The 12,919-nt window shown below is 43.1% G+C and overlaps 1 protein-coding gene across 1 annotated transcript in view; it reads left to right on the top strand.

The window, feature by feature from the left end:
- NOTCH2 (notch receptor 2) overlaps nt 1-12,919 on the top strand; it is a 147,755-nt gene that overhangs the window by 33,584 nt on the left and 101,252 nt on the right. The window contains exon 2 of the mRNA XM_033092161.1: nt 3,761-3,842. Coding sequence (XP_032948052.1) covers nt 3,761-3,842 — 82 coding nt within the window. The remainder of the gene's footprint in view (nt 1-3,760; nt 3,843-12,919) is intronic.

Here is a 12,919-nt window from a genome sequence, read left to right as displayed (position 1 = left end):
TCACGATTCTTGTCCATTTAAACCTTAGCTCAAAGATACCCCCGGAGAGAGGCTGTTCCTGGTTGCCCTTTCTAAAGTAGGTCCCTATACCTCCAGCCTTTGTGATGCCTCATAACTGGGTTCTGTTTCCAACAGAATCCATTGCTTCCCACTGTCTGAAATGCTTTTGTTTATGTATTCGTTTATTATCTGTCTTTCCTATCAGCCATGGTGTCCGTGACGTCAGGTCCTACACTACATACAGTGATGCTCTGTGTGTGCTGAATATGAGATGACTAGTCCCTAAATACGCTGCACAGAAAATGGGTGAAAATTAGAAATCGGCTTCTAGATGTTATGTCACATTGCCATGTGATGGAGCGATGAAATTGAAGTCCACTGCTTCTCTTTGTTTTTGCCCTCTTTTGGGGGAGGGTGTACACACACACACACACACACAGTGTAAGAGGTTGAGTTCAGTGAGCCAATATTTACTGAGTGACTGCCACTGTGGCTTAAGATGAAAACTTGGGGAAAAGTCATTCTTTTTGAGTGACTGGTTTCTGTGAGTCTGTTCGAACATCAATTTAAACCTGGGTTCTTCAACTGTGGTATGATCGAGCATTTTGTTTTTTACTCTGTCAATATAAAGCTGCTTTCCACTTCATTGCTAAATCGATACGGAGTCCATTGGGGAAAAACGGAAGTTGAATTTTGAAATGAGGTCTTTTCCAGTTACCGCCATGGCTTGGAGTTATCCAGGTTCTAACTTCTCCGTGTACAGCAAGTAATGACAGCCTTCGTTTAGAAATAGTCCCTGACCAAAGTCATGAGTCTCAAATTTTATTTTTCTTTAGTTGATTCAAGCGATGTGTAATCGTCTGGGTCATCCAACACCTCTAGTAGTTTCTACAGCCTTAGGGGCTCCCGCAGAGTGGACACACGGGTCTTAGGACGGCTGAGCTCAGTGTGTTCCACAGGACGGTAGCATCAGCACCACCTGGGAACTTGTCAGGAATGCAGATTCCCAGGCCCCCTAGGTCTCCTGATCCAGGACCTGTGGGGGTGGGGCCCCCCCAAACTCTCCAGATGATTCTCATGCACACTGACGTTTGAGAGCCGTGGCTTAGTAAATGTTAAAGGTTCAAGGCAGCGTGACCCCACGGATCAGCCAAGTGGCATTAATTATTAGCCCCGTAAGCCCACCTCCTTTTTGGTCACTGGCTTTGATTGGTTCACTAAGGCTAGGCTGTAAAGTTATTTGCTAGCTTGATTGCCACATATTGACTTTGGGTTGTTTGTATTTCTCTGAACCTGTCACTGTAATGATTTGCCAGGACTCTTAATAGAAACAGACTGTGATTTTTTTTTTTTTTTTTTTTTTTTGCACCCTGGCTTTCTGAGTCATGGGCAGCTGGGTCCTTATGCCCTCTGGATAGATGTCTCCTGGTCTCAGGCATGCTATTCATATACTTTTCATGAAGGAGGTGTCAGGGTTGGATCACATGGGACCTACAGGAGCATTTAGTTCACCCCAGTTTGGTTTACAGGTAGGGAAATGAGTCCCCATGAGGTTGTGCTTTGCTGGTAGTAGCACAGCTAGTGAGGGGTAGAGGCAGGATTTCGGGTCCCCTGACGCCCTCCACTGCACTAGGACTCCTCCAGGGGGAGGACCCAGCTGCTGTTTGTGCCTATGGGACACTTCTTTCCTGCTGAGAGGTTTTCTTGTTTTATTTTTTTTTTAAAAAAAAAGAAAGAAAAAAGTCAGGAAGTGCTCATTGTAACTAATAAAAGTGTCCAAAGAGAATGAAAAAACCAGTTTGAGAACTTTGGTATGGAGGAAATAACCTGACATTAACTGTTTTAATTATAGTTGTGCATGGGGCTTATCAGTGTGGGAAGAAGGAGCATTTGAGCCCTACAGGGAAGTGGGATGTGGACGAGATGACCCTCTTCCTGAATCCGTCTGTTCGGGCTGCAGCCTGGTAACTGCTTGTGTCACCCCAACAGCGGTCATGGAAACGGGGCTGGGTACAGTGAGAGACCTGGGTCCCAGGTCCCAGAGGTGTGACGCCCCATGAGGAGGCCACTTAACCTCTTTGGTCTTCCTTTCTCGTGAATGGGTATAATAATGCCTCTGCCCGTCCTGAGAAGAAAAATGTCGGCTAGTGGGAACCCGTGTTTCACTGTAGTGAAGAGCACAGATTCTCGTGGGATCCAGACTTGCTAGGTTCAATGGCTCCTCAACTCACCGGTGTGACAATAGGCAGGTCACTTAGTCTTTCTGTGGAATGGGTACAAAGCAACGAACTACTTTATAGGGTTGTTGGGAAGATGGAATTAGTCTATGTAAAGTGCTTAGAAAAGTAGCTGGTATTTAGTAAATGCTACATGTTAGCAGCTATTGGTATTACTGTTTTTTATATATTACTATTTTAAGCGAGGAGATTTCTGTAAACATGTTCTCGAATAGTTCATCACTTGATAACAGGCAAATACAGGGCTTTTACGCAGTAATCGTTAGTGGAGAAGCTGTTCTAACATCCGCTTGTTCCTGGGCCCTGCTGTGAAAAGAAGCTGGTTTTGGTGCCCAGGAAGGGCAGGCCGAGAGCCTCTGATATTGCATAGTTTTTTCCTAGAGTGGTGTGGCTAGAGGAACCTTAAAGTGGAGAGACTTCTCCGTTCTCAGAGTTTCAGGTATTTATACATGAGCCATCCTAGGAGATGGACAGCTTAATAATCTCCCAGAAAAGGTTCATGAACTTCACTTTTGATTTTTATTATTTGACTAGGTTTCTTTCTGCCGTGGCTTTCCAGTTGTTATTAGAATTATGATAAGCATTTTTGTAATGAAAATTCCAACTCTAAAAGCGAAACAATCAAGGTATTGTAATTGTACAGCAAGTGAGTGGCAGATTTTGGGTAGCTTTCCTCCTCTTTTGGCTGAAATCAATGAAACTTTCTACTACTGCCGTTTATTTCTGAGTGGTCTATTTGGGGGAGGGATTAGGGCGGTGAAGTCCCTTTCGTTGTCTCGTAAAGGAACTGGGGTTCAAGAATTTGAGAACTATTACTTTATCTGGATGTATAAAATGGACTTTTCATTTTCTTTACTTTGATCCCCGTCGTCTGCAGTCTCTGTTCACGGTCTACTCCCCACCTTTGTGTGAGCCCCTTACAGTGAGAGATTAGGTTTTATTTATTTCTCGATGTATTTCATTTCTCCCTTTGCCTCAGGGTCCTAATATAACGCCTGGTACATACTAGGCTCTCACCTCCAGTTCGTGGAATGAGTATGATTGATGTTTGTTCAAGTGGCCTGTTCTGAAGCTTCACTTGAGGACTTAAGTCATGTGTTAGTATCCTGGCAACCTGGTATCTCCCCAGGTCTCCCTGACGATGCATCAATGAATTCTGGCATCACTTATCTGACGCACCCTAATCCCAAAATGCTCATGGCATATCATGGCTATTACAGCTTGGGTTTCCCCAGCGTCATTGGGAGAGAGGGTTGTGGCAGCTGGGGAGACCGAGGCACAGAGAAGTAAAAGCATCATTCAAGACCACCAGACAGTTATTGTGGGAAGAGAATTGGGATGAGTTTCCTTGCTTCTATGACCCCGGAAGCCAAAAGAAAACAAACTGATTCAAACTCGACAGAGAAACCCAGATCAGGTTGGATATGGGAGTGAATGTTGACCCGGATGGGATAACATTGCTTTGCTGTCTGAGGGGTATGATTAGTGATTTATTTCTAATGTGAGTTTGTTTTTATTTCTAGCACTGCAATGTCGGGACGGCCATGAGCCCTGTGTCAATGAAGGAACGTGTGTTACCTTCAACAATGGCACAGGATACTGCAAGTAAGTTTTTCTCTGTGTTTTTTTCTTCTTCGTGTGATTTTCGTCTTCAGTAGGACACTGGACAAGATTCCGTTCTATTCTATTTTGAATACTTCTGTGAACTGTTGTTTGTGTCTCTCACTGTTCTGATGTGGTCCTTGTGAGGGATGAGGAAAGATGGATGTGGATGGATGTCAGATAAATGGCTACTAAGAGCTTATTGTTATCTTTTCCATTGTGAAAAAGACTTTTCAATGAGTCTTTTTAATCATTAAGCTAGTTTTGAATTAACTAAGTGAGTTAATGTATGTTGAGGACGTTCTCTTACTTGTTTCAGTTGAAGGCAAACCCTTAGAATCGCTCCTCAGCATGTTAGCTACGATCTTGTTTTTAAGTTCAACTAAACCAACAGTAACTTTAATTCTGCCTGACATACATGAGTCTCATAACCACATGGAACTGTTTTTTTCCTAGTGTAAAAATTCTGGAAGAGAGACTGTACCAGAGGAAAATGCACATACAGACCTGTAGGGATGGGGTGGGAAGCAGAGGGTGTGGGTGAGTGTCCTTCTCGGGGGTTCAGGAGCGGAAGGCTAGAGGAACTAGACGAGGCAGGCAGTATAGGCCCGTTCTCAAGAGTGTGTCTTATCTTGTTCTCTAACCATCTAATCTGGCCGTACTTTTTGTTTGAGGAAGTTCTGAGAGATAATCTCTAAGGAGCTTCTCTACGTTTCTTAGGACCTTTTTTGCCTTCTGTCGCAATTGAAAAAGTTTAATAGGAACACGCATCCATTCTGTGTATGTCATGGAAAATAAGATTTGATATTATGAAATGTATTTTCTTGAGCACGTCTATGGGGCGTGTTTATTCTTTGCTTTGGTGCAGGTATTTGCTTGGTAAGCGTTTTAAGTGAGTTTATCCAACACGTTTTCGTGTCTCCCCTGGAGATTTAATTGAACACCGTAATTATAAAGATGACAGTTGTGCCCATCAAGTCCATTCTGACCAGGAGCTAGGTTCTTTAATGTCCTGAACAAGAACTTTTCCAAGTCAGAAAACATTTTCTTCACCAAAGTGAAAATATTGTAAGCTGTGATGATATTAAGGCTGAACAATAGGTTGTCTGGATTGGAATAAAAATAACACTGGAAATGAAGTTTTTATGTAACCGGTGATGGACTGCTCACTTCGTTTTTGTAGCTGGAAAAAAAACAGCCCCAAAACATGTGATGTATTCTCCTCTTAAGAATGGAAACACAACTGGAGACAAAAGGGAAAGGAACGTAATACCTTAGAATCAGCCCCTGAAATCTTGTTTAGTCCCTTTTTGGCATCTGGTGTCTTAGTTACTTGCTTTATTCCATTACTCAGCTCTCTTGTGGTAGTTAACCCATTATGTTATGATCGTTTGTTGATAGGTCTCTCCTGCTAGATGGTGGGGTCCTGGTCTTACACATTTTTGTATAGTTAATGCCTGGAGGTAGTTGGTGCTCAACCATGTGTTTCTTGAACCAAAAAGTGCTCAGTAGATATCAACATTCACATTTTAAAAAAATGTGTTTGTCTGAAATAAGAAGAAACTGGTCTTTCCACTGAGAATTTTATTTGTTTCACGTAGCATCTAGAATGATAGAAGTATGCAGAGAGGCAATTTAGTTTATCTTCAAATTCTTTACAGTTAATTCATCGTGGTGACTTATGGAGGGGGAGTTTCACGTAGGTTCTGAGTGTTGGCCAACATATTTGTAGTCTGACCTGGAGAGAGAGGCTCTGTAGAGGAGACCAATTTTGGAGCACTTACCAGGAGGGGACACTAAGGGTCCCTTTCGGGAGAAAACAGCTCTATGGGCTGTTTGTGTCCAACTCTCCAACCAAGGAGAGAGAGACCAGGTTACCCTCCGATCTTGGAAGAAGCACTGTGAGGGAACAGGGGACGAACTTACTCTGTGAATGAGAAAAAATGGAGCCGCCTGAATTCTGTCCCTGGATACTTGCTCATTGTGGATGGGTTGTTTGTGGATACAGTTCTGGGCGAGTCCCTCAGATGTTCTCCCACCCTGTCGTGAGGGAAACCAACTCCCCGAGAAAGGCAGAGTAAGGAAAAAATGGGCGAGGTCATTCTTTTGGGAGACGAATATGAACAACAGAATGTGGGGAAAAAAGAGTGTTTCTCCACCTCAGTAAAAGGAGTAGTAGCATCTTCTGGACGGGCACAGGAAAAGCACGAACAATATCAAGGAGGCCACGTCAATCATCCCCCAGTCCCATGCCAACCTCCATCGAAGTGAAGCAAAATTTAATGCAAAAAGAACATCTACTTAGCTGACCTTTCAGTGTATCTTCCCCAACGTTGCATTTTCCCTGGGGAAAGAAGGTAATCCAACTTGTTCAGTAAATACTATTTTCACAAAATGGTAAATAAATATTAGAACACTTAGAAGGTTTATAAAAATTACATCAGACATGCAGGGCATGTGATTATCTTTTTATTCACGAGATTGCTTAGTGGATTAAGAAAAGACAGTTGAAGCCAAATTCCTTTTCTGGTGGGCGGGGGGAGTAGAAATTAATGGCAAATGTTTTAAAGTAGAAGGTATCTGACTATCTGTTTAAAGCGCATAATGCTACTGATTCAGCTAAAATATAATGGTTGTTTATAGAAATCCTTGATAAGATCACATTGACAGATGAGGATAAGTACTTTTAAAGGTTAGTTTTGTACACAGTTCAACTGTTTTTTCTCCCTGTTAGCAGCATAAGTACTCTATCCATCTGTGGTTAGGCTGCGATGCCAGACAAGCAGAGTCTGTGTAATCTTGCATAAAACTCAATTATTGCTCCTAAATAGTCGTTGTCAGATTTTAATAAAGCCCTCTCACTACAGCGAGGTAAGACATTTTATTCTCTCCCTTGTCCTACTGGGAGGTGTAAATATATAATTAAGTTTGGCTGTCATTAATCACTTTCAAGTTGTTTGTCTCAGGCATTCCAATACAAACCATTCCAAATCCCAATTTTATTAAAAATCATGGGCAACTCAAGCTGGCGAGTAGGTTTGGGGTGGGTAAGGCTATCATTTGTAAAATTTACAAAATGTGCATTTTTAAGACACGTTTATAGTAATTATTTAAAGTCCTCGTGTGCCAGTTCCTCCTGTCTGGTTTGTCTTTGGGTGTGTTTCCATCAACAACACTCTCTTGACTCTGGGTACAACACTTTTTCCTTGACTTCACATCTATGGTAGTTTTTGTTATTGACTGGATGTTGTGGGTGATGCATGTTAAAGTTTAGCCTCCACTAAAGAATGTTGAATCTTGTCCTAGCAGGCAGCCACATTTCTGCAAGGTCACCTTGATCCTCTGAAGACGTGGTTATAGGCTTTACTCTGGTGGGTCTGTTTTACCCTTAGGCTGACAGTGTAAGTCTGAGTCTTGGGATATGGTCCTTACTCCCAAGGTATGACCTTTGGGGCGGGGGGTTCAGTGGAAAGCTCAAACTGTTTCCCAAGCCCCTGTAGTTTGGTAGGACTTGAATTTAAACCTCTGACTCCCCAGAACCATGTGTGCTCAGCCTTTCAGCTGTCCAGCTCTTGCCTTCTCTTAGGTCCCTAAGTATCACCGTGTTCACGCACAGTCAGGAATGATTTAAGGATCTGAATGGAGTTGGTGTGCATATTTTAACGCGGCCCCTTTTTCTAGGATTTGTCTTCTAATTCCAGCTGCTTTGACAATCCCAGACACCTTTGACTGTTCGGCCCAAGGAGACTTCCATTTTCTGCTTACATTCTATTCCTCTTGTGTTATCTGGACTGGGGAATACGTTCAGGGAGAAAAAGCTATATAAATGTATGTTTCATATAGTTCGCTTTTCTTTTTTCAAGGCTCATATCCCTTCCAGTTTCTGAATGCTTTTGGTGGCTCTCATGTACCTTTCATATTTTGTCCAGAGTCTATAATTGTAAGTAAGAGAGTTGGTCTGATATAAGTTACTCTGCCATTATTTATAGTGGTAAAAATTATAGTTATAAAGGAGTCCTTCAAAATTTTCTGTATACCACTTAGGAGGTAACTAATACAATGTTTGTTAAAGAATGGAAAGTCACCATGAGCTACATAGGTTCCTGTGGATGGGTGATTGCTTTTGAGAATCTTTTTTTTTTTTTTAATTTTTAATTGGCAAATATTGCGGAACAGTGTGTTTCTCCAGGGCCCATCAACTCCAAGTCGTTGTACTTCAATCTAGTTGTGGAGGGCGCAGCTCAGCTCCAAGTCCAGTCACTGTTTTCAATCTTAGTTGCAGGGGGCGCAGCCCAACATCCCACATGGGAAATGAACTGACAACCCTGTTGAGAGCTCCCGCTCTAACCAACTGAGCCATCCAGCTGCCCCTCTGGGAGCTCAGTGGCAGCTCGTTGTCTTCAGTCTAGTTGTGGAGGGCGCAGCTCACTGGCCCATGGGGGAATCAAACCGGTGGCAAGCCTGTTGTTCAGAGCTCGCGCTCTAACCTACTGAGCCATCCGGCCGCCCAAGAATCTCTATTTTCTGCCAAAGCATCTAACTAGAATTTACATTTTAAAGTAAATCATTATAAATATAAAGTGTTATAAAATACAACTCTGTGTCTCATTTCACCTAAAATGTGTCTACTAGCTGTAAGACACATTACACATTAATGACTGATGATTTTCCTTGCCAGGATTAGGGAGTAATTGTGTTGGTGGTCCAGGTCTCCTAAAGCCATTTTAAAAACTGGAGGCATCGCTTTTGTCCTTTTGTTACGTTTCTGTACAGTTAGGAGAGACGCAGGCACTCAGAATCTTCCCAAGCCTGGCTGACAGCAGAGGTTGCATGATCAGTGTTTGCACTGTGGGGAAAGTCATTTTCAAATGTCAAGGCTGACCATTTTCCCCTTTCACTCGCCTTGTTAGTGTATTCCGTACGTGTTTGGGGGCAGTGTCAGATCAGAGAAATACAGCAGGGAAAGAAGTCCGCTGTGAAACGACTTTCTCTTTCTCCTCTGCTGAAACTGGTTCTGCCAGCAAGATTCCTTCAGGAGGGGCGCCCTCCTGAAGCAGAGGATCACATAAACCGTTTTGCTGGCAGATGCCAACAGAAGCCTGACTATGGACAAGGCCTTTTATCTTCACCATAAAATGAAGAAGGCTGTCTTTTGGCTCACTGCATACTTTTCACGTTTTTACAATGTGATGCTTAAGGAGCGATTAATTCAGGAATTACTCAGTGCGTGCTATGTAACTATACCACATATAGTAACAGATAGCTCAATCTGTAGTGGCGGTTACAAGTAATGGATATTGGTATCACATTATTTCACACGTCTTTGGGAACTCATCAAATAATTATCAAAGCACTAACCTGGACTTCTTAAAGAGGTTCAGAATGAGAGTCTTACTAGAGTATTGTAAAGTCAGGTGGGAAACGACTGACTGTAATATGGTCTTTCGGTGCAGGAACCACCCGTGAGTGGGGCTGGGACCAGGGCGAGGTGAGTGAGGCATTCATCGCAGGCATAAAATTTAAGAGGGTGCCCGAAAGCTCAGTAATCAGGATAAATAAAATATTGTTATGCAATAGTTCAAAAAATAAAAACGAATGCAAAATAACTATGATAAAACATATCCAAATTTTAAAAAAAGAGATCCGTATTATTGAGCTTTTTCTTTTGCCTCAGGCTCCAGTCTGGTTCAGTCTGGCACTGGTGAGTGGATAAAGTCATCTGGAAGAGCCCTGCCTGGTGACACGGAGAGGACGACATAGGTTTTTATACCACATAGACTTGAGTTGGAGCCATTATTCCCGTTAGCAACTGGATCTTCCACAAGTTAAAGAATACTATGCTCGCTAACATTTGAGTACTTTTTAGGTGCCAGGCTCTCCACTCAGTTCAGCTCTTTACTGCATTTTAGTCCTCATAGAAGAGAGTTAGTCTTAATATCCCTGAGTATGTGGAAACTCAGAAAGGTTAAATAATTTGCCCAAGATCACGTAAATCTTAGGTAGCTGACCCGAGTTGTAATCTTGGAAAATGTGCTATCACTCTGCGTCTCAATTTGCCTCTCAGTAAAATGGGACAAAATTACCTATTTTAAACTGGTAGTTCAAACAGGACCTTCTGAAAAGGAAGTGTGGAACATTTGAAAGTATATGAAAGATGGCCCTTCAGATAAGCAATAAGATTAGAACTCTGTATAGTTCCTGATTTTAAAATAGAAATGGTAGCATTAGGTAGGCCCGGGCAACTCACAGAATACCAGAGTCCTGAACTTTCTGGTAGCTATACGAGTGTACATGGACCACATGGCTGCGTTTCCGAGAAGTGTTTTTTGACTTGAACTCTGAATGCAATTACTGCAAGTGAAATAGAAGAAGAGGCAATGAAGGGGGAGGGGGATAGAGGACATTGCCAGTTAAAATGCTCTTTAGTGGCGAGAACTAAATTGAAAAACTAGAAACGTCTCCCTTCTTCTTCCTAATGGAAGATGAGCAAGTCCAGACCGATTTTACGCAGCTGTGAAATTGAGACAGGTCGGAGTGAACGACTTCTGATAAATGTTGCTGCCAGCACAGAAGTCACAAGTTGTTAACCACGGCGCCTTACTACGTTTGCATAGTGATTATAGATGTGGGGCTTTCCTTCTCTACAACTTGAGCTCTGGACCTCTAACAGCGTCCTTCCAGAGTGAGTCTTCTTCTTAAGACTTACATCTTTGAAACAGCCTTGAACAGGTGAGTAAGTGTCCCTGAGGAATTTTGCATAAGGGAAGTCCCAATTATCAGCTCCTTCTCACTACACAACAACAGAATTCCCGTACTCTTCTCAATTCATCTTTATCCTTTAGGTTGGAACCTTCATAAACTTCAGTGTTAGGTTCGGAGAAATAGGACAAAGTGGTTCGTAGGCTCTGCCGAGATCCGTTTTCCTGTCTTGGGTACCTGCCAGTAAGTTAAATTTTGGCCTGCGCACCTGGCATGAGTAGATGTGAGTTTAGCTCGGTTTCTTTCAACACAGTCCCCAGGTTAACCACAATCCTATGTAAAGTTCCTTTCTCATTGTTCCACAGTGGCATGTCAGCACCATTAATTGTCTATAGGGATTCTTTTTTCCCCCTTTTTTTCTCTTGTGACTAAGCAGGATGAGAAATACTTCTCTTTCAGGATCTGGACTAGCTTAATTAAATCCTTCGTTTTAAATGTTGGCTGTCCGTCTTTGGCGAGATTGAACACAAAGGGGTGGGGGACTGTGATAAAAATGGAATTATCTAGAAATGTCTAAGAACATTTTTCTTTGTTACGCTAGCATAAATGTGTGGGCGGGATGGAGGTTTTCCTTAAGCCCTCTTCTCAGCATCCTATATGTCGGGATTTGGAAGCTAGGAATGAAGTTTAGTGTCTCCTTTACTCCCACCGTGTGTGTGTGTGTGTGTGTGTGTGTGTGTGTGTGTGTGTGTGTGTGTGTGTGGTGTGAGATGTGAGTGTTTTGTTTTCATATGTGTCTTTACATCTCAATGTAAGGTACACTGCAGTTTCTCTGGGGCTTCCCAAAGTTCTCTATCCATCCTGTTTGTCCATTGCCAGTAATCTTTATTAGCACGTCATCCTGTGTCTAAAAATGTATTACTGATTCTTATGTTGTTGCCATCAGCCTTCCCTTATTCCCTTATTAATGCCGTTACCTTCGGTTTAAAATGTTTCTCTCCTAAACGGTGTCCTACTTGGATCTTTATGAAAAGGCCTTTATGAAATAAAAGTGAAAGCAAAGACTAATAAAGGCCTTAGGTGGAGAAGGTAGGTGTTACTGAGAAAATAACCTGGTCAGCACTTCTGCAGAATAGTAGCACTTAGGGAACTGAACCTGTGTAGAGTCCGGCCACTTGCTTGCAGTTCCTATACCTGTAATGCTGCATCTTGAACGTGGAAAGTCACACAGACTCTGAAGCACTGTAGGAGCCTCACGTTTCGTCTTAGTCAGCTCAGGCTGCTACAACAAACTACCACAATCTGGTGGCTCAAACAGCAGGCGTTTCTTTCTCTCTCACAACTCTGGAGGCTGGGAACTCGGAGCTGAAGGTGCCAGCCGACTCGGTTCCCTGTGGGACCTCCTTCCTGGTTTGCAGATGGCTGCCTTCTCGCGTGGAGGGAAGGGAAAGCTCTGGTCCCTTCATGTACTTACAAGGGCACTAATCCCGCAGTGAGCACCCCACGCTCACGGCTGCATCTACCTCATCACCTCCTAAAAGGTCCCCCTCCACATGCCGTCACAGTGGGGTTCCAGCATGTGGATGCGGGGGAGACACATTTAGTCTCTAGCACTCTTCACAGGAAAGTTTTCTTTTCCCCACACTGACATTGATTGAGTAGAGCCAGCCACTGTGCTCGAGCTCTGTGGTGGGAATCGTGAAGCGACAGGAAAGCCCAGGAGGCTGTGCTCTCTGATTTCCTTGTCACAAGTACTCACGCCTCAAGGGTGTCGGATGGCTTTTCTGCCATATGACATGGTAGCAGTCCTCTGACACCTCGCCATCTTGTTGGGGACATGAGGCATACGTAGACCAGGGGTACCAAAAAAATGTGTACACATTGTAAGAAAGGAAAAACCTGTATTAATATATACCGATAACAGCAGATGAATACAAGTCGCGTGTGACTTCTGCAGTGGCAACAGGTGCCCAAAGGGGTTCCCATCAGTGTCCAGACACTTCTGATGACGGCCAACTACTGCTTGAGCAACGTTGACCAAAGTGTCCACTTGTACACATTTTTTTTGGCATTCCCGGGGCGTGTGTGTGTGCAGTCTATAATTGCCCAGTGTAGTGGCATGGGTGTTAGGAGCTGTGGAGATTCAGACAAGGGAGCAACTACTGTGGGACTGAAGACTAGAAACAGATGATTTTTAGTGGTCACTTAGCTTCTAGGTCTCCAAATATTGGTGGTGTCTTAGGAGACGGACAGGTAGAAAGGCTAGTGTGTCCTGGAACCATCATTACCAATATCTTCCTCACTTTTTTCCTTACTGGCATACTTTCCAAACTTGTCTACCTGTTGGTCGCTCTCTTCTGTCTGTACTTCAGTTTGTGTGA

This window comes from Rhinolophus ferrumequinum, chromosome 22 (assembly GCF_004115265.2).
Source record: "Rhinolophus ferrumequinum isolate MPI-CBG mRhiFer1 chromosome 22, mRhiFer1_v1.p, whole genome shotgun sequence".
NCBI classification, from domain to species: domain Eukaryota; kingdom Metazoa; phylum Chordata; class Mammalia; order Chiroptera; family Rhinolophidae; genus Rhinolophus; species Rhinolophus ferrumequinum.
The sequence above is the reverse complement of the archived record's forward strand: the minus strand, read 5'-3'. Positions and strand labels throughout refer to the sequence as shown.